Source organism: Galeopterus variegatus, unplaced genomic scaffold (assembly GCF_000696425.1).
Source record: "Galeopterus variegatus unplaced genomic scaffold, G_variegatus-3.0.2 Scaffold3854, whole genome shotgun sequence".
Lineage (NCBI taxonomy): Eukaryota > Metazoa > Chordata > Mammalia > Dermoptera > Cynocephalidae > Galeopterus > Galeopterus variegatus.
The window spans coordinates 26,313-46,869 of NW_007729965.1; the positions used below are offsets into that span (position 1 = coordinate 26,313).

Genomic DNA, 20,557 nt, shown 5'->3' on the forward strand with positions numbered 1-20,557 from the left:
ATATATATAAAACCAAATAAAGCTTTGTTTTGTTTAGGGATACACCTCTTACTGCTCAGGCTGACATAGGATAGGACAGAACCACCCTATTTTCTAAAATACCAAGACAACCAACAGGTTTTGAAAATTATTTCAAGTGCAATATAATATTCTCAAACAGAATAATATGCCAGTCTAAGTGTAGAGTGCAGAAAATCACATACTATAAAAATAATATATATTTAATATATAAATACTTATAATTTTGTGACTATATATTAAAATCCCACTTTATATACTTTTTATATAAAAGTAAATAACTTATATCTAAATACATTTATTTCTATATATGAACCCCAACAGGTGGGTGCAAAAGGCTAAACTAGCTAAATTATCACCCACTTCATATAATAACTTCTTTGCAGTTATCTTCTCTCACAGGTGAAAGATCTCTATTATAAGATAAATTTACACACCTGTAGTATGAATATTCCACTTAAAGGATATTAAAGATGAAAATATTAATTGTAATATTAATATTTTTAATATTAATTCTCTTAATATTTAAATAAACTAGTCTTTATAACTTTGAATGAAAATTGTACCATTAAACAGGTAATATTAAATATGTCAATGAAGCTACATAAGTCAAATTGAGATTATAAATAGAATCATAAGTTCAAAATAAAAGCAGTCATCATTTGTTGAGTCCTCTTGGTGCCAACCATTTTATACAGTGTCTCCTTTAATCTTCAACAATAATGTAAATTCTATTAACTTTATTATAAAATAAAAACAAGACCACTGATAGAAAGGTTAAATAACCTATCAGCAACAGAATGAGTGGCAGTGCTGGGATCTGAAGCCAGGACTGACTTCAAAGCCTTAAATTTGTAGTGTTTCCAAATGATTAACTTCTCTTTACAAAGCTGGCACTGCCTTTATTTAGATCAGGGATTTCAAACTGAAAGGCCAATAGGGTCTACGAAGGTAGCATAATAAGTGAAGAGGGCTAAGGAAAAGGCAACAGAGTAGTGATGCCTTGGTAACCTAGAGAAAACATCTTATCAAAAGAAGGTAGCTACTGCTCAGATTAGGCTGTTGCCATGCAAGACTGTGGACCCAGTACCCATTCAAGCCAGACAGCTTCTTCAAAGAAGCTGGAAATCCAGACTGTTTATGTGACAAACTCTTGTTTTTAAACGTTGGTAAATAAAATAAAATATTAAATTACAATGGATGCCTAATAAAACCTGGCGCCACATTTAGATTGGCACAATGAATGATTCCAGAAGTATGCTATACAAGATGTCTGGTGACAATGCAATGACACTTATGAACAGGCAGGCTGCATCTAACTCTGAGAAGAAGAAACTTTCCTACCAGCATCCTTAAAATCTACCCTATAACCAAATATTCTTCTTTCAAGTCTTTCTACTTGCCATGCTCTTCTCATCACAGAACTTTTACTCCTGCTTTTTGTTCACAGTTCCTAAAATATGTTTTCTTGCCATCTTTACCAAGTTAACTTCTATTCAAACTTCAGATCATACATCAAGTACTAATTCCCTGATGAAGTATTCTGACTCCTGCAACAAGTTCCCCAATTTTAGGATTTCATGGAACAATGTATACCTCTACACATTTGGCAAAGTCACAATTTTGTATTTGAGTGACTAATGTTTTTCTCCCCTGCCTGACCATAAACTAAGTCCACAAGAACATGTCTGGCTTTGTTCATCTTTGATGTCCCAGCACCCAGCAAAGTGCATGGCACATAGCATGCACTCAACAAGTATTTGCTGAAAGGAGAACAGAAGGAAAAAAAGGAAAGAGAGCCCTAAGGAAGAAAGCCTTAAGCAAATATCTCCATCTTCCGTTGGCCTAGGCTCTAGACCCAATTCCAAAAAATTACTGCTACTATAATACTCCATAACAGTTCAAGCAGAGATGAACAATAAATTAACAACAAAATGACAGTGATGGAAGCTTTAGAAACAGTGATGGGCAGGGAAGTTACTAATGTATGTGTTCCTGCTTTTAAGAATATAATCTGGTTAAGAGACTGAGATTCTAGACCCTTCTGACAGTGAAAGTTAGTGGTGATATTACTACATCTGTAACATAAATACTGGAAATCTACCTGAGTTTGCTACCAAGAAAATGGATCCCCAAAGAAGACTTACTGAAAGAAGTACAACATCTATTGGAATCGATTCAAGTGAAGATCTTACAGGATAGCTTTCAATTTGTACAATTTGAGGGTGCAAAATGCTTCCTCAAAAATGAAGACAGTAACCAAGAGTCAATGATAGTCAAGAAGAACAAAAGAAAAGAGCAAATAGGGGTAGGAGTTTGTAACCTTCCCACCTGAACATGAGCAGGCTAGACAGGATAAAATGAAGTGGTTCTCAACACAATTATCAAATCCCTATAAACAACAACAGTGAACTGTGATTATATCTTATTACATCACCAGCAGAACCATAAATAGGTTCCTTGCTACTGCTCGACTAAGGCAGGTCTTCATTATTTCTTCTCATTTACTGTGTACTGAAAAGCATTGTCAAGTGACATTTTCTTAGTCTAAGATGGCCCTTTCACAAGAGGAATCCATGAAAGTATTTCCCCCACTGAATGGTTCCTAATTCCAACCCCTAACTCTAAGAAAGCTTTACTTAACCTCATTCTATGAAACACTAGTTCTTTTCAAGACTATTCCCAACAAAAGGGAGGGGAGGGGCAAACAAGCTTAGGAAGGAGTGCATACTCTTGTTTTCCAATTAAGATAGTCCTGTCTTAAGAGCAATGAGATTCCTAGCATTTGGTTCTGTCAAGTATGTACCTTGTAAGCATTACATCAACCACTGCAATCTGTCTTTTTCAAGAGCAAAAAAGCATTACATTTTAAAAAAACAAAACTGACCTTATAACTCCTCAATCGTTTTAAACACTCTAATCAGCATCATCACAAGTTAATCAAAATAGCTTTTATTTACATACACTCAACTCAGTTTGAAAAAAAAGAAACAGGACACTCACAAATCAAATAATACATCACACAGACCCAGCAGAGCAACAGATCATTAAAGATTAATGTTTGAAATAGGAAATACTAAAGAACAAAGATTTTCTTCAACATCTGCTACTCACATAAAACGCCTGGAACAGAAGAACATCTGCTGTCAAAATAACTTACCGTTACAGATTTCAGTGTCATACCATGGTAGGTGCCCATAGTGTCAATTTTGAAGCCTTCCGTTTCTACAAAGAAAAGGGTTACGTTTTAGAGTTTATCAATTTCATTATCGAAAAAAAATCTAAATAATAATCTACATTATATCTGACAGTTTAATGGTATAACAAATCCTTAACCTATTATGTAAAGTTAAAGTACATATTTGTGAAGATAGAAACTTTAAAAAGGACACTAATCTCAAAAATATGTTCAGTACACACCAAGCCTTTTGTGTAGAAGCTGGCTAAGACTATTTCTACAATTAATCTAATCAAAAATTAAATTGAATAAAATACTTTATAACCCACAAATTATTTATACTAATACTCAATGAAAGTACCACTAAAACCATCTAATATGAGAAGTTACAAAAAGTTGTGTTCCAAAGTTAACGATCATAAGGCATATGCAATACATTTTGTTGAAAGTGATATTACAAATAATGATGGGAGTTCCAGGACAGAGTCCCAATATGCCTTTCCATAAAGGGTCATACAGGAAACATTTTGCACATCACAGGCCATAAAGTCTCTGTCACAACTACTGAATTCTGTAGCTGTAGGACAAAAGCTGGATAAACAATATACGTGTACAAATGGAAGCAGCCCGATTTGGCCCATGGAGGGTCAGATTTGGTCTGTGGGCCGTAATTATCCAACCCCTACTTTATATAATTCATTCCACAAGAAAAACATTGCAGTGAATAAAAGAATGGACCACTGTCTTTCGATGGCACATATTCAATGTGTGCTTATGCAGTTAATGAAGTCAGCACACAAAATTCACTGTCTAAAGGCTACTTAAGTTTCTTTGAAGGTTACATTAAGATTTCAGATTAGGTAAACAAAAATCATGAATGTGAAATTTCTAGTCACTTCTATCTTGTACTTTCATGAATCAAGTCAAAGTGAAGGAAGATCCCAAGAGGAAATTACACTGATGTCAATTCCACCTCACTAATATGGAAATGGTTCATTTCATTAGCCAGAATACCATGTAGGCTATCACAAAGTAAGTCCTCACATCATTGCTACAAACCTATGCTTCCCAAGTTTTCTACGTATATATTTATAGTTTGAGAAACAAAATTTGATATATAGAATTTCCACTAAAATAAACTCTTCAGAAACAAAACTAGTATTAATAACAGCAAACATTCGTAGTTTATTACATAATATATACTATTCTAGGGACTTAATATTTATTAACTAGTTTAATCCCCACAATAACTCTAGCAGATATGTGCTACTACTATGGTTATTATTATAATTATACACAGGAATAAACAGAATAAAGTCAGAGTAACATAAAATTCATACAAAAAGTAACTGTGACACAAGCTATGTGGATCTAGAACCTGCCATTGACCAGGGGTTGGCCGATTTTTTTCTGTAAAGTATTTTCAGGCTTTGCAGGCTATAAGGTCTCTGTCAAAACAACCTAATACTGCTGTCACAGAGCTAAAGTAGCCATAGATAACACATAAATGAATGAGTGTGGCTGTTCCAACAAAACTTTATTTACAAAAACATGCAGTGGGCCACATTTAGCCTGCAGGTGTCACTCTTAAACATGAGGCAATACTCTCTGTCAAGTTCAGCACATCCAGAGTAAGGGGAAGATAAAAATTAAACATCTTGCCTTCTTTTCCTTTGAATCTTTCTTGGTCATATCTGTTGTAAGCAGCTGGGATAGGCTGTTTGGTACGTAATGTGGGATCCTGTAGAAAAATAAACTATGAGTTACATGTTAACATTTTTAAATATCACTTAATTAATACTTATATAATTCAAGCCATAAGAAGGATATTTATTTTGTTTCTTAGCCAATAAGACAAAAAGTGAGGATTTGACCACTAATCATTTAATGCTTATTTAGTAGGTATTGTTTACTGCTAGAAAATTACCATCCCTAGAATGGGCAAGAGCAAAAGGATCTCTGGTATACTTATGTTTAGGCAAAAAGCAAAACTCTTAGAAACTGCAGAAATAAAATGGGTGTGCTTAGTAATTTAATTCTGGTTACTTAAATGCCTTTATGAAATAATACTCTCTCCCCCAATAATGATTTCTTCTAACAACAAAAAAAAAACCTTTCTAGTCAAAATTTATTGAGCTGATATTTCAGAGCCTTTTAACTGAAATATCCACCAAGTTGTTAATCCTTAAATTAAACATGAAAACTATGACAATAAATCCATTATAAATGTACAGGGTAAGACAGGGAAATGTATAGGGGAAGTAATAGGTGTTATTTTTTAGAACACTTAGAAAAAGCTGTCAATCTAATGATTCATTATTTAATTCACATTTACCCAAAATTCATAGTATCTGCTATAATTTAAAAGTGTATATTTAAAGAATATTCTCAAAGCTGCTTAGGAAATTCATGAAAACTGAAATAGTTTTCATTTTGTTTCAACAGGATTCCATTCCAAGTATTACTCGAAGCAAAATATAATTATCAAGACTGCTACTAGGTATACACACTCCTATAGTCAAAAGCCAAACATTAAAATTTTTCAAGTATTCTAATGATTATAAATACAAAGAAAGAATATTCACAGTCACAAAGATAATGTTTAAATTGTTTTAAGGTTTGACATGTTTCCACCAAGTGCTGTTCGAAATGTCAACCAATTCACAATTATAAGCACCCTGTGCTTTACCATCCTAACACTTACCTCTACTACCTTTTTTTTTTTAACATCTAGTAAGTCTAGCTTACTAGACTATAAGCTCAAAGAGGTCAGGAACTGTGAGTCTTTCCCATCATTATATCTCAAGATCCCTTGCATACTGTCCGGCAAATAGGAGGCACTTCAATACTTGCTGGAGGATCAACTCAAAGCATTTACCTAATTATTAGCAAAAATCCACTATCTCTAAAAGTTAAATACCAATGATTTCATAAGCAAATAAAACTACTACATCTTGCAAAGGCTGTATTAGTACTCTATCAAATTTTGATATACTTTTTAAAACAACATAAAATAGAAACAACTTTATTTAAAGAATTTAAGATTCTTTTGTCGTATCATATAAAAATAACTGGAAGGATTTTCAACAAAACTAGAAGGTACGTTCAAGTTTAAATAAAGACTATATGTCACACATGAAAATTTACTTTGGGAGGGTCCTAGAGTAAGGCCGTCAGCTCTCACAGCAGCTGAAACTGAAACACAATGAAATGGCCACATGGCTAGAGATCAAGGAAAATACATCCACCAAGATGTCATAAATAGTAATGATGTCAAAAAGAGCCCCAAACTGGAAGGTAACAAGGATTTATATTTTTAATGATTAGCGATTCTTCCAAGTAACAACGAGTAGGCTAGCTACAGTGTACTTAAAATAATTAGTTAGAGGGATTTTCCTAATTAATCCCTTTCAGACTCTGACCCAGGTATGCCTCCAGTTAAGAATTATTGCTTCAGGGCCGGCCCGTGGCTCACTCGGGAGAGTGCGGTGCTGATAACACCAAGGCCCCGGGTTCGGATCCCACATAGGGATGGCCGGTTCGCTCACTGGCTGAGCGTGGTGCTGACAACACCAAGTCAAGGGTTAAGATCCCCTTACCGGTCATCTTAAAAAAAAAAAAAAAAAAAAAAAAAAGAATTATTGCTTCAAGTAAGTAACTTTAAATGCTGAAGAGAATTTCACATCCTTTAGGTATGTTGAAGCAGCAAAAGGTTTAGAACGTACTGATTTAAAAATGTTAAGACGTCTTCAAAATTACAACACTGAAATAAAAGTGGCACTTGCATTAAAATTACTATAAAGCAGTAAAATATTCTTACCACAGGTGCTGCATTTGGGGCCGGTCGCTGTTCAGGTGCACGCCCTTCTTCTCTGGCTTTTACAGACTGAAGAATTGCAAAAATATTCTTGGAAAAATTCTAAAATATAAATAATTTTAATTAAGCCCACTTAAAATTAAATATAGAAAGACAGTAAGTTTACTTAATAAACGCTTTAATACTAAGTTTTCTTCCTACAAATTATTCCCTACTATACAAGGTACTTCAAAAATTCAGGGAAAAATTCATATTATCTTTTAATTCTACTTTTCCACAAATTTTTTGAAGTACTCGTATCATAATGATGTATCATTATTATTCATATAAGTAAAAACGAACTACTACTGGGAAATTGATCTGGAGATCAATTATTATAAACCTAGTGTTATTATTTTCATTTTATTTAAACTGCACAATTGGCTACGAATTTATTCATAATCTGCATCTATTCAAATATATATAAAAGATTTAAATAAAATAAAAATATAACAGACCTGTTGTCAAAAGAGGCTTCCTATTCTAAATAAAATCAATTCCTATATTCTCATCTAGGTATAATAAACTCCAGTGCTAATTTCAGATTGCCACAGATTACATATTGAAAGTTTTGAGGAGTCAGTGTGCACTTTTCAAAGCTTTGTAAGTTGGAAAATGTAGATGCTCCTCATTTTACAATGGGGTAATGTTCCAAAAAACCCATCGTAAACCGAAAAAAGAATTAAGTCAAGTATGCATTTAATACCCCAATAAACCCATCATAGAAAGTCCAGAAGTTCCTCAACTTACAATGGGGTTACATCCTGATAAACCAACTGTAAAACAGAAAACTTGTTAAGTCAAACCATTGTTTAAGTCGGGGACTGTCTGTATCTACAAATAAACTTAAACTTTTACATTAACAATCTTAGCAACACTCGACACAGCTAACTAATTTGACTACTCCTTCTTTGGTGCTATAGTTTGAATGTCCCTGCCAAAGATCATGTTAAAATCTAACTGCCACTGTAACAGTGTTAAGAGGTAGGGCCTTTAGGAGGTGATAAGGTACGAGCCCTCATGGATGGATTAATGCTGTTGTTCTAAGAGTGGGCTCCTGATAAAAGGGTAATAAGTTTGACCCCATTTCTCTCTGTCTCACCTGCTCACTTCCAGCCATCTGCCTTTCCACCATGGGATGACCCCCACCAAATGCCGGCGCCATGCTCTTGAACTTCCCAACCTCCAGAATTGTAAGAAATAAATTCCTCTTTTTTTATAAATTACCCAGTCTGTGGTATCCTGTTACAGCAGCAGAAAAGGAACTAAGACACTTGGCCTCTGTGACACTACTCTCTCTTGGATTTTCACCCAAATGCGTAATGGTTCTTTCTGAGGATTTTCATATTCTGCCTGTCAGTCACTCAACATTTTAAGGAATATGTATTAAGAATCTACTATAAGCCAAATACTTTGCTTGGCACTTGGATATAATGAAGATCAGGGGAGACATGGCCCCTCTCTTCATGAACCTCAAATGTAACATGATTTATCATCTCAAGACAATTAAGCATTCTGTTTCCTTGGCTTGGACCACTCTTCACACCTTGCCCCTTCACCTACCACACTAGTTTTTACAATTTAGGTATTATTCTCTCCCCTTTATTCTCGATTAAGTTAGCTGTCCTTGCTGGGTGTCTACCCTATAAAGCATGTCACAATTACTTCTTTTTTAAATTTCTGTCTTCTGCTAAAGAATATAATCTTTGTGAGAGCTATGACCAATGCATCTCTAGTCAGTGCCTAGCACTTACCTCATTTATAGATGTTAAATAAATATTATACAAATAAGTATGTACACAAAATGAGAGATGGCTTGAAACATAACTATTACCACTGCACCAGTTACAGTACTAACTAGTTCCTATAATTCTTTATAGCAACAAATACAGGTCTCAGAATCCCTTTGCACTCTTAGAAAGTATTGAAGACCCAAACAGCTTCACTTTGTGTAAGTTACAATATTTATCATATTAAAAATTAAAATTGAGAAATTAACAAAATATAATTCCTTTAAAAATAAGAAAAACAGATTCCACGTAAACATAAATGACATTTTATGAAAAAGCTTTCTAAAATGCACAAAAAGTAGTGACAAGAAAGAACGGCACTGTTTTAAATGTTTACAAACTTCCTTCATGTCTGGCTTAATAGAAGATAGCTGTACTTCTTTATTACTGCTATCTTACTTGATCAAAGAATATAAAGAAAATCTAGCCTCATAAAGACAGTGAGAAAGCGGGGAACCCTGTGATAGCTTTTCAGATAATGGTGGATATTCTTATGGTGATATAATGGTGATATCTTATCAAAATCCAATAAAATTCAATGAAAGTACTTTCCAACTTACAAAGCTTTGAAAAGTGCACACTGACTCCTCAAAACTTTCAATATGTAATCTGTAATTTCTTAAAGGTTAATACAATGTAGAAACCACATCCATAAACTTTTTGTATTGTTTCTTTAAAATCCATCGGTCCCTCTTACACTTTAAATAGATTTTTCACCCATGCATGATTTCCTAACAGCATTCACTGGCCATAAGGAAAATATCAATCACTGAGTTATACAGATTTTCAAAATATTAGCAAGTTGCATTACATAATATCAACAAATTACATTTGTCAATATCGTCATTTGTAAAAGACTCATCAAAAGGGTCTTTGAGAATTAGAAAGCTGTTAAGGTCACGGTAGCAGAAAGAAACCTCCCAAAATTCTAATTTTCTCATGAAAGCTCACATCTTACACTGGCAACAAATATTGTCAGTTGCTCTCCTTGAAGGAACAGACTTACTTCCTACATTTTGAAAAACTTCTGTCAAATACCCAATTCTGAATAACATAGCTATTCAAATGAAAAAAAGGTTGTTTTTGTGAAAAAGCAGCTGATTCAGCTCACAACTTAAACAATGGCACAAGTGGTGTTCATAAAGATAACCATCATATTTTGGTATGCAGAGGTGCTTTATACATTCCAATTTTATCACACAAAATACTAAAAAGACATATTCAAAGGCCAAGATTTCATAAAATTAACTAATTTTAAAACTTCATCAAAGACTGTATTATGAAGAACAAACACAATGGCTACTAGTAAAATTTGGTGCCACTTCCTTGATTCACACCATGGTACCAGCAGTTTTACCAGTCACTGCTTTTGAAACATCCCTGCAAAAGTCAACACAGTGAAAATGCAAATATAATCTTAGTCCTATTATGAACATAGTTGAAAATATATGAAAATTAAATCTCACTACTTTAAAAATAATAAAGTATTAAGAAAGACAAACTCTAGAAGAATCAGTCAAAATGTTATCAGCTTTTTCTGCATCATAGAATTATAGGTGATAATTATCTTCCTTTTACTGATCTCTCAATTTTTCAACAATGAACATAACGCTAACTCATATAACTTTAAACGTATATTTTTGAATGGCATTATAAAATCAGGTTGCTTTATCTGGAGTATTTGTAAAAATAAGAATATAATAAAAGACATATTAATGTTTCTCATGGACTCTTGAACCTGTCTTTTGTTCCTGAAACTCATAAAATAACAAGGCCCTGATAACTGGTAACAATGTAGGTCTATCTCAAATCTATAGAACTGTAGGTACCTGTACTGGTCCATTTTGTGTTGCTATAACAGAAATACCTGGAACTGGGTAATTTATACGTAAATCAAATTTATTGCTCATAGTTTGTGAGGCTGGAAAGTCCAAAGTCAATCTGGTGAAAGTGACAGTGATCCAAGGGTCTCAAACTGTAAGATGATAGAAGCAGAGGGAGAGAAAGACCCACTCTCCACTTTTAAAGCCCTCAGAAACACTCCCATGACCACCATTTTTAATCCATTCACTACTGCACGGTCCTACAATCCAATCACCTCTTCAAGGCTCCACCTTTCAATTACCATAATAGGATTTCCCACCCTCTTAACAGTCACAGTGGGGACTAAGTTTCTAACACATAAAACTTATGGGACACAATTCAAGTTTCAATGAACTTGTGGGGACATAACTCAATCCACTACAGTACCTTAGAGTATTCTTAAGAGTGTAGTGGATGGGCCGGCCCGTGGCTCACTCACGTGAGTGCGGTGCTGATAACACCAAGGCCCCGGGTTCGGATCCCACATAGGGATGGCCGGTTTGCTCACTGGCTGAGCGTGGTGCTGACAACACCAAGCCAAGGGTTGAGATCCCCTTACCGGTCATCTTTTTTTAAAAAAAAAAAATAAAAAGAGTGTAGTGGATGAAAACAGTACACAGAGAAACTATCAGTCAAAATATGTTTCTGATTTTTTAAAATGTTAATACTCATAGAAACAAACCTACTTACCAAACAATTCTTTTTTTTTTGTATGTATACGTATAGTTGTACATATCTGTGGGCTACAGAGTTGAATATCAATATCTACAGCAATACATGATGCTCAAATCAGGATAATTAACATATTCAACATTATACAATGCAGTCATCATTTTTCATGACCCTTTACCAATTACTCCCTTAACTGCTCCCTCCCTGTTTCTCACCTCTGGTAACCTCAGTTCTCAAACAATTCTTAAATCATTAACTTATTTTAAAAAAAGATACAGTGGTTCCAATAATATTAAATTAAATTAGAACACTAAGTGTTGAAATGGTGGTACAATCCTGCCACCTAGAGCTCAAAGAAAATTGTTCATCTCCGTTATTTGAAAATGTAATATTTGGTCTAAAATTAAGGTAGAGAATATATCACCTATTTTATTCCTTTACCATGAGTTTCAAGTTTTTCAGTGATTATAATGAACACTGGTGGGATCAATATGTCACAATACTATTCAAGTATTAGTCATATCAGGCAGTGAAAATGAATAAACAGATCATTTTACTGTAAATAACAAAACTAGAAAATGAAAGTTTACTCATATCCTCAGATTGCTCTATAAATTCTAAGATCTGCGAATGATCCTTAATCTCAACCTCAAGTACTTTGTAAAAGTACAAAAGAAAAAGAATTCTTTTTTTCATACACTTTATCCTGGTAGCTTTATCCCTACTAAAATGTTAGCACAGAAAATGTAAAGCTAAGATCCCAGAATTCTATAACCAAAACCAGTCTGCCTAGAACAATGTTAAAGTTCAGTTTCATCAGTAATCTCACACACTTCTTCAAACATTCTTACCAGATCATCACTATTAACAACTATGCACCAGTGGAGAATTAACATTTAGGAGAAAACTGGGGGATGGGGGAGGGAAAATATCTGAAAATATGTATGTGAAACAATTAATGAATCCTTTTTGGAAATCCATAAGAATATTGGTCGGTCATCCAGTATCTTTCAAATTTTTATCTTTCAAAATTTAAAATGCAAGTCTCCTTTGAACAACAACTCATTTCCAAGACTTAATCCTTCAGCTATGAACACATAAACGCACAAAGGTATAAATACAAGAATGTTATTAATGAATTATTTGTAATAGTGAAAAGAGAGGAAAGGAAGGAGAAAGAGAGAAGGGAGAAAAGGAGGAAGTGGTGAGGAGGCAAGGAGGAAAAAGATAGGGGCAGAAGGGAGAGAGGAAAATCTCACAATCCTAGAGCAAAAACACAACAAAAAAACTCCATTAATAAGGAACTAATTTTAAAATACTGCTACATCCACACAACAGAATATAACGCATAACATACACTCAATAAATGTTTGCTAACTGATTTCCATAAGTTCCTTACTTTATGGGGAAGAACATTAAGAATGATATAAATAACCAGAGAGTTTGCCATTAATATTCCCTGTTCATTAGGTATAAGCAAAAATCTCATCAACAAGAAAATCGGGCCCACTCTTTGATTTACAAATGATGCATGAAGGGGTTCGCATTTTGTTTCCAACTTTTCCATCAGCTTCATTAGTGACCAACAACCATATTCAAGAATGGAATGGTAAATATGGCCACTTGGAAATCTACGTTATTACTGATCTTCCAAAGACATACAACTTGAAACCTTCTCCTAATAGCAATTCTTAACCGATTCTATAACCAATCACACATTAAACACACACAGGCTCTAATGAATAAGTAAAATATTTTAATTACCTTTCCTGTGCTCTGTAAGATAGTTGTTCGTGTCCTCCACACTCTTTCTCTGCTGACAATATCTCGGGTCACATCTACTTCAGCATCCACAAAACTCCTCTGTTTAAGAGCAGTTATATCATCATCCAGATCGGTCTTGATAGTAGATCTTTTCTTAGCCATAATTTTGGCTTTGATTGCAGCAATTTTTTCCACTGACATAGCTTCAGACAAAGACCTAAAAGCAATTTCATTTTTTAACTTTCACTGCAAGGATTCCTTTAGCACATCGTAAATATATTTTGTTACATCTGTAAGTGTCTGGTAAAAAACACTTTAAGTGGCAATAATTAAGGTTTTCTTATCTGTAAAACTGACACACTTTTGATATTTTGTAATCATGTAAGATTTTTATAGATGAAGAGTTCAAGTAGAGATATACTCTGAGCAAATCAGCAACTTCTTAGAAGGATCAACACAACAAAATTCTCCATGTTTTTTCATTTCTTCCCCCAAAATAGCAGGACTCATATGGGTGCTTTTCTTTATATTATCTGAGACTTTATTAGCTAACCCACCTCTATCGACAGAAATAACACACACATATACACAAACACACACACACAGAGGCCTCCTTAGAAGGGGAGTCAAAAAATTCATCCTGTAGAATTCGAAAGCTTAGGTCTTCCCTGAAATTTATTTCAAGGTTTCAAACCTGTATGTCATAGTGTACAACCTATTCTATAGGTGACAGAAGGTTTTAAATACCACAAAACACATACTCCTTTTATCTCTGGAAGATGAAACCATATTTTGAACAGCTTTCTTGTTCTTCCCTTTTCTTGACTTTCAAATAAACAAAACAGCAAAGACAGGATATGTTTGCAGAACTATAAAAAAAGACTTAACACTGAAAGTACAGATTTCATAAGATGATAGATAATCTTAAGCATAGTGTCTTTTTATAATGCAAAATGAGAAAAAGAATTAAAAAGTGTTTGGGTACTTTAACAACAGTAGACAAAAAAGTTACTTAAGTCACAAGATGAAAATCTTGAAATATTTTACAAAAAAATCTGGAAAAAGAACAGAAATTCCTGCAGGTTTAAATACAATATTATTATACAGCCTACTAATTTTATTTAGATTAGGTATGAAAACACTTTTATACCAGATGCTCAATACGCATCTGATATTTGAATCATTTTGTATAATACCATGCAACTTTCTCCTAAAAATCTAAAGTTTACAAGCATACCACATATACGAGTATTTGAGCCAAATTTAAACACAGCAGTTCCCCCTTATCCGCAGTTTCACTTTCTGCAGTTTCAGTTATGTACAGTCAACTGTGGCCAAAAATATTAAATGGAAAACTCCATAAATAAACAATTCATAAGTTTTAAATTGTGTGCTGTTCAGAGTAGTAAGATAAAATCTTGTGCTACCCAGCTCTATTCCCACCCCCACGATATAAATCATCCCTTTGTCCAGAGTATCCACACTATACATACTACACACCCATTAGTCACTTTGTAGCCATCTTGGTTATCAAATCAACTGTCGCAGTTATTACCACAGTGTTTGTGTTCAAGTAACCCTTATTTTACTTAATAATGGCCCCGAAGTGCAAGAGCAGTGATACTAGCAATTTGGATACGCCAAAGAGAAACCCTAAAGTGCTTCCTTAAAGTGAAAAGGTGACCTTGGTGTTCCTTGGCTAGAGTCTGGTACTATTCAAGATTTCAAGCATCCACTGGGTGACTTGGAAAAGATCTCACATGAATAAACATTATCCAAGCTATAATGAAGCCCACATTGAACTTTAACTTCCAGCTAAGATGGAATTAACAGGGACTGAATTAACCATCCCACCTTGAAATGACCAGTCAAAATACATGAAACAATGATTTACTAGATACTAGATATCAAGCAATGAAGGACAGTGATTCCCTGACAATGAGAAACAAACAAGGTGAGCCCAATGACTGCCCAGGTTAGTGCCTTGAAAGTTTCCAAGGCATGGCATAAGGAGGAGAACCTGGGCAGAACTTAGTGGACTGGGAATTCACAGGCCAGGGTACATGATAAGAGAGAGCTGCACAGAAGATCCCCCTCAAGTATTACAGCAGAATACTGATTAGCACATGAGAGGAAACTATAGAAGGCTAGGCAAAGAACCACCCAAGAAGATTAGAGGAATAAATGCCCAGTGCTCACATAAGGTGAAGAATAGTACCTATAACAACCAGCCAAAATGAAAACCTATAACCACCAGTCAAATGAAAACCTCTCATTTATGGGGCATTAAGAAGAGTATATTCAGAACGGTCTTGTCTTGGCAGTTGGTGAAGAATAACTAGCCTAACTGACCAGTGTTCAAATAAATCATAAAACCAAGACCCCAAAATAACAAACTATTTCCAAGTGATTTCTGTGTCCCAAAAACAAAGCTAAAGAAGATTTGGAAAAACACAAAAATATTTAGCACTGAACAAGTTAAAATACACAATGTCTGATATCTAACCAAAGACTACAAGCAACACAAAGAAGCAGGACAATATAAGCCAGACTGAAGAGGAATATCTGTTGCAAAGATATTAAAATAATTATTATAACTATGGTCCATATTTTCAACAAGTAGAGATATGGAATATATTTTTCAAAAAAAGAGAAAAAATAACTTCTAGAGATGAAAACTACAATGTTGCAGACTAAAAGTATAATGCATGGGATGGGATTACAGAGAAAATACTAATGAACTTGACAACAGAAACTATCCAAAATGAATAAAAAAGGAATAGAACTAGAAAAAGAATCCAAAAAATAAAAGAACATAAGTGAGCTGTCAGGCAACTTCCAGCTGAGTTTGAATAATTGAGTCCCAAAAGACAGTAGCAGAAAAAAAATTTGAAGAAACAATGCCAAAAATTTTCCAAATGTAATTAAAATATAAGCCCAAAAATTCTTCCAGGAAGCTCAATGGACCTCAAGCACAAGAAACATGAAGAAAACTTACCCAAGGTCAGGCCATAGTTGAATAGCTCAAAACCAGCAATACAGAAAAATTTTAAAGTAGCCAGAAGAAAAAAAACACACATTTCATATATATATATAAAAAAAAAAAAAAAAAAAAAAAAAGGCATGACAACACACAGGAGTAAGATAAGCAGCAGATTCCTCTCCAATCAAACCTACAGATGAAACCACAGTCCTGGCCAACATCTTCACTGCAGCTTAGTGAGAGACCATGATACAGAAAAGCTACCCAAGCCAGGCCAAAACTCCTGACCCACAGAAGCTGTGAAGTAATATATGTGTTTAAGCCACTATGTTTTGGATTAATGTGTTCTGCAGCAATAGATAAGTAATAAGATGAGAAATAGAGTTTATCCATAGAATACAAACTTGCAAAAAATCAACTTAATTTGCCATATTAAAAAAGAAAAACCTATGATCATTTCAATAAAATCAGAAAAAGCATTTGGCACTATCCAACATTCATTTCTGATTTAAAAAAAAGAAAAAAAAGGGGCCGGCCCGGTGGCGCACTGCTACAGTGCGCCGAGGGTTCGGATCCCACATATAGACCAGCCGCTCACTGGCTGAGCGAGGAGCGGGGGCAACACCGAGGGTTGCGATCCCGTTGCCGGTCCCGGTCCGGTACGGGCGCAACACTGAGGGTTGCGATCCGTTGCCGGTCACGAAAAAAAAGACAAAAAGACAAAAAAAAAAAAAAAAATTTCTCAGCCGACTAGAAAAGAAGGAAATTTCCTCAACCTGATAAAGACGATCTATAAAAGTTCTAAGTTACCATCACTCTTAATAGTGAAAGACTGAATGCATTCCCCTAAGACCAAAACAAGAAATGTCTGATCTCACTGGTTCCATTCAACAGTGGATGAGAGTCTAGCCAGCAAAATAAGGCAAAAATAAAAGGCATCCAGTTTGAAAATAAAGAAGACATTATTTATGTATAGAAAACATGATTGTCTATGTAGAAAATCCAATAAAATCTACCAAAAAAATTATAAGAACTAATCAATGAGTTTATCAAGATCACAAGATACAAGAGCAATATGTAAAAATCAACGGTATTTCTATACTAGCAACAATTAGGAAATGACATTTTTTAAAAAAAGACAGCATTAAAAATATAAAATATTTATAAATAAATATGACAAATAGGTGTATAAAACCTGTACACTAAAAATTATAAACACTGCTGAGAGAAATCAAAGAACTAAATATCTCTCCATTAATAAATGGAGAAATATACCTTAAGTCAGAAGACTCAATGTTTTTAAGTTGTAAATTCTCCCCAAATTCATCTATAAGTTCAATTCAATCTCAATCAAAACCCTAGGCTTTTTTGGTAGAAACTCACAAATCATGTCCAAAACTCATATGGAAATGCAAAGGACCTAAAATAAAATAGCAAAAACACCCTTGAAACAGAATAAAGTTGAAGGGTTAATACTAACTGAATTCAAGACTTATTACAAAGATACTATAATTAAAATAGTGCAGTATTGGCAAAAAACAAATAAATCAATGGAACAGAATGGGTCCAGAAACAGATCTACACATGTATGGACAACTGATATTTTACAAAGGTGCAAAGGCAATTCAGTGGAGACCCAGAAAGTGGATCACAGACAATTGTAAAACCTAAAACTACAAGACTTCTACAAGAAAATATAGAGGACAATATTTGTTGACCTTGCTTAGGCAAGAAGAAAAATTAAATATGACACCAAAAGTACAATTCACAAAAGAACACAACGATAAACTAGACTTCATAAAAATTAAAATTTTCTGCTCTTCAAAAGGTGGTGAGGAGAATGAAAAGACAAGCCACAGACAGGGAGAAATGTCTGCAAAGCACATGTCTGAAGAACGACCTATATCCAGTACATACAACAAACTTTCAAAACTCAATAATAATAAATCAAACCACCCAATAAAAAAAAAGAAAAAAAACATTGCAGACACTTCACCAAAGAAGATACAGAATGGCAAATAAGCACATGAAAATATGCTCACCACATCATTAATCGTGAGGGAAATGAAAAATTAAACCATAATGGGATACTCCCACACACCTATTAGAATCACTAAAATTATAAGCCTGACCATACCAAGGTACTGGTAAGGATGTGAAAAAACTCACTCTTATACACTGCTGATAGAAATGTAAAATGGCACCACCATTTTGGAAAATAAATTAGCAGTTTCTTAGTTCAATCTAAGCTGGCCAGTTAGCTCAAGTGTTTAGGGCATGGTGCTGACAACACCAAGGGCCACGGTTCAATTCTTATACCAGCCAGGTGCAAAAGAAAAAAACAAAAGTAAATCTATGCTACTGTATGATCCCACCATTCCTTTTCCAGGTATTTACCCAAGAGAAATGCAAGCACATGTCCATTCAAAAACTTGTACATACCTAGCAGCTTCAGTTGTAATAGCCGATAAATGGCAATAAGCTTTAAAATAGCTATCGACAGATAACTGGGTAAACAAACTGGTACATCATACAATGAAGAGTACTCAGCAACAAAAAGGAATAAATTACTGAAAGACCCAACAACATAATGAATCTCAAAATAATCATGCTAAGTGAAAGAAACCAGACCCCCCCCCCAAAAGGTACATTCTGCACAATTCTGTTTATAAATAATACTAGAAAAAAAACAAACTAATCTATAGTAACAGCAGATCATTGGTTGCCTGGGGAAGGAAGCATGGAAGTGAGGGATTACAAAGGTACACAGGAAATTTAAGGGGGTGATATTGTATTGGTTATCTTGACTTGAATAAAACCAAAAGGATTATATTGTGCTGAGGAAATATTATGAAGTGATTCTAATTACAGTAAACATCAAGGGTCAGCAAGTGAAGGTCACAGGCCAAATTCAACCAGACCCATCCATTAAGGTAATGTTCATGGCTGCTCTTCCTACCACAGGAGTTTAGTTGCAAAAGAGACCTATTGCCTGCAGGGCTGGCCCGTGACTCACTCGGGAGAGTGCGGTGCTGACAGCACCAGGGCCACGGGTTCGGATCCCATATAGGGATGGCCGGTTGGTTCACTGGGTGAGCGTGGTGCTGACAACACCAAGTCAAGGGTTAGGATCCCCTTACTGGTCATCTTTTTTAAAAAAAAAAAAGAGAGAGAGAGACCTATTGCCTGCAAAGCCAAAAATATTTAATAATGGCACTTGCCAGAAAAAGCTTGCTGACCTGTGCTATAAATCAACAAGAGATTACATGGTAAAATGAGTATCTCAGATTATGAAGTAATTTTTAAAAAAAGACCAATGTGATAATAGAATCAAGAAGGCGGCTTTCCAGAAAGCATAATAAGCACAACGGTTTCCAATCTCTATCATAAAACATGCCCATGTGTATCTTCTGAACTTACGGAACAGAAACATACAACGGTACTTCAAAAAGTTCATGGAAATATTCATATTATCTTTCAATTCTATTTTTCATAAAACATGCCCACACACGTTCTTTTGAACTTACGAGGGTACTTCACAAAATTCATGGAAACATATTATCTTTTAATGCTATTTTTCTACAAACTTGGTGAAGTACCTTTGTATAAAGAACAGAAAAGGAAAATGTAAATGTGAATAGCATTTTAATATTCCCTTTTCCATATACATTTATGTATATCTAAACTACCTTTCTACCAAAAAATCCTTACCTAATCTGTTCGGTCTGTACAATCCCTTCTTTGTGACCCTCCAAACGAGCAGCCAATCTCTCTTTATCAAGGCGCACACACTCTTCATCCTGTAAATAATAACTGGTTAGTCAATGCTTTAAATTTTTATTTAACTTTTATTTTTGTTGTCATTTTTGGGTTTTGGTGGCTAGCCACTACAAGGATCCAAACCTATGACCCGGGTGTTATAAGGCTGCACTCTAACCAACCGAACTAACCAGCCAGCCAGCCTGCCTCTATTTAACTTTCAGAAAGAAAAAACATTGCTCATAACTTTTCCTTACCAGAATTCCCACCTGTATAGTTCAAGGTATCACCATCCTTAGATCAACTAAGGACCACTTTTAGTTATATAAAGACAAAAAATAATAAGTATATGTTGGAACATATAACACTGAAACCAACTAAAAGCTTACCAAAAAAATTTGCTTAGTCACTTTTTTCTACAATTAAGTGTTCTTACCATAGTATATCACAGTACCTTTATTCAAAAAGATATACAACATGTAAATTCCTTTACTTTGAGAAAGCTTACAATTAAATTTTATGAGAAGGCTTCACCAGAGTCAAAACTTTCATTTTGGATTTTTTTTTCCTTCATCTGTTGCCACAGGTCCTAAATCGATCAGCACAGATCAAAACACTAGAAGTGAAACTTCAATGGTTTTCAAAGCATGTTCCCTAGATCATTAGGAATTTCC

General features: G+C 34.5%; 1 protein-coding gene across 1 annotated transcript in view; it reads right to left on the minus strand.

Annotated features, from left to right (window-relative positions):
• CDC73 (cell division cycle 73) overlaps window positions 1-20,557 on the minus strand; it is a 36,644-nt gene that overhangs the window by 1,991 nt on the left and 14,096 nt on the right. The window contains exons 6-10 of the mRNA XM_008586154.1: window positions 19,836-19,924; window positions 13,142-13,358; window positions 7,017-7,115; window positions 4,859-4,937; window positions 3,179-3,243 (exon numbers count right to left, since the gene is read on the minus strand). Coding sequence (XP_008584376.1) covers window positions 3,179-3,243; window positions 4,859-4,937; window positions 7,017-7,115; window positions 13,142-13,358; window positions 19,836-19,924 — 549 coding nt within the window. The remainder of the gene's footprint in view (window positions 1-3,178; window positions 3,244-4,858; window positions 4,938-7,016; window positions 7,116-13,141; window positions 13,359-19,835; window positions 19,925-20,557) is intronic.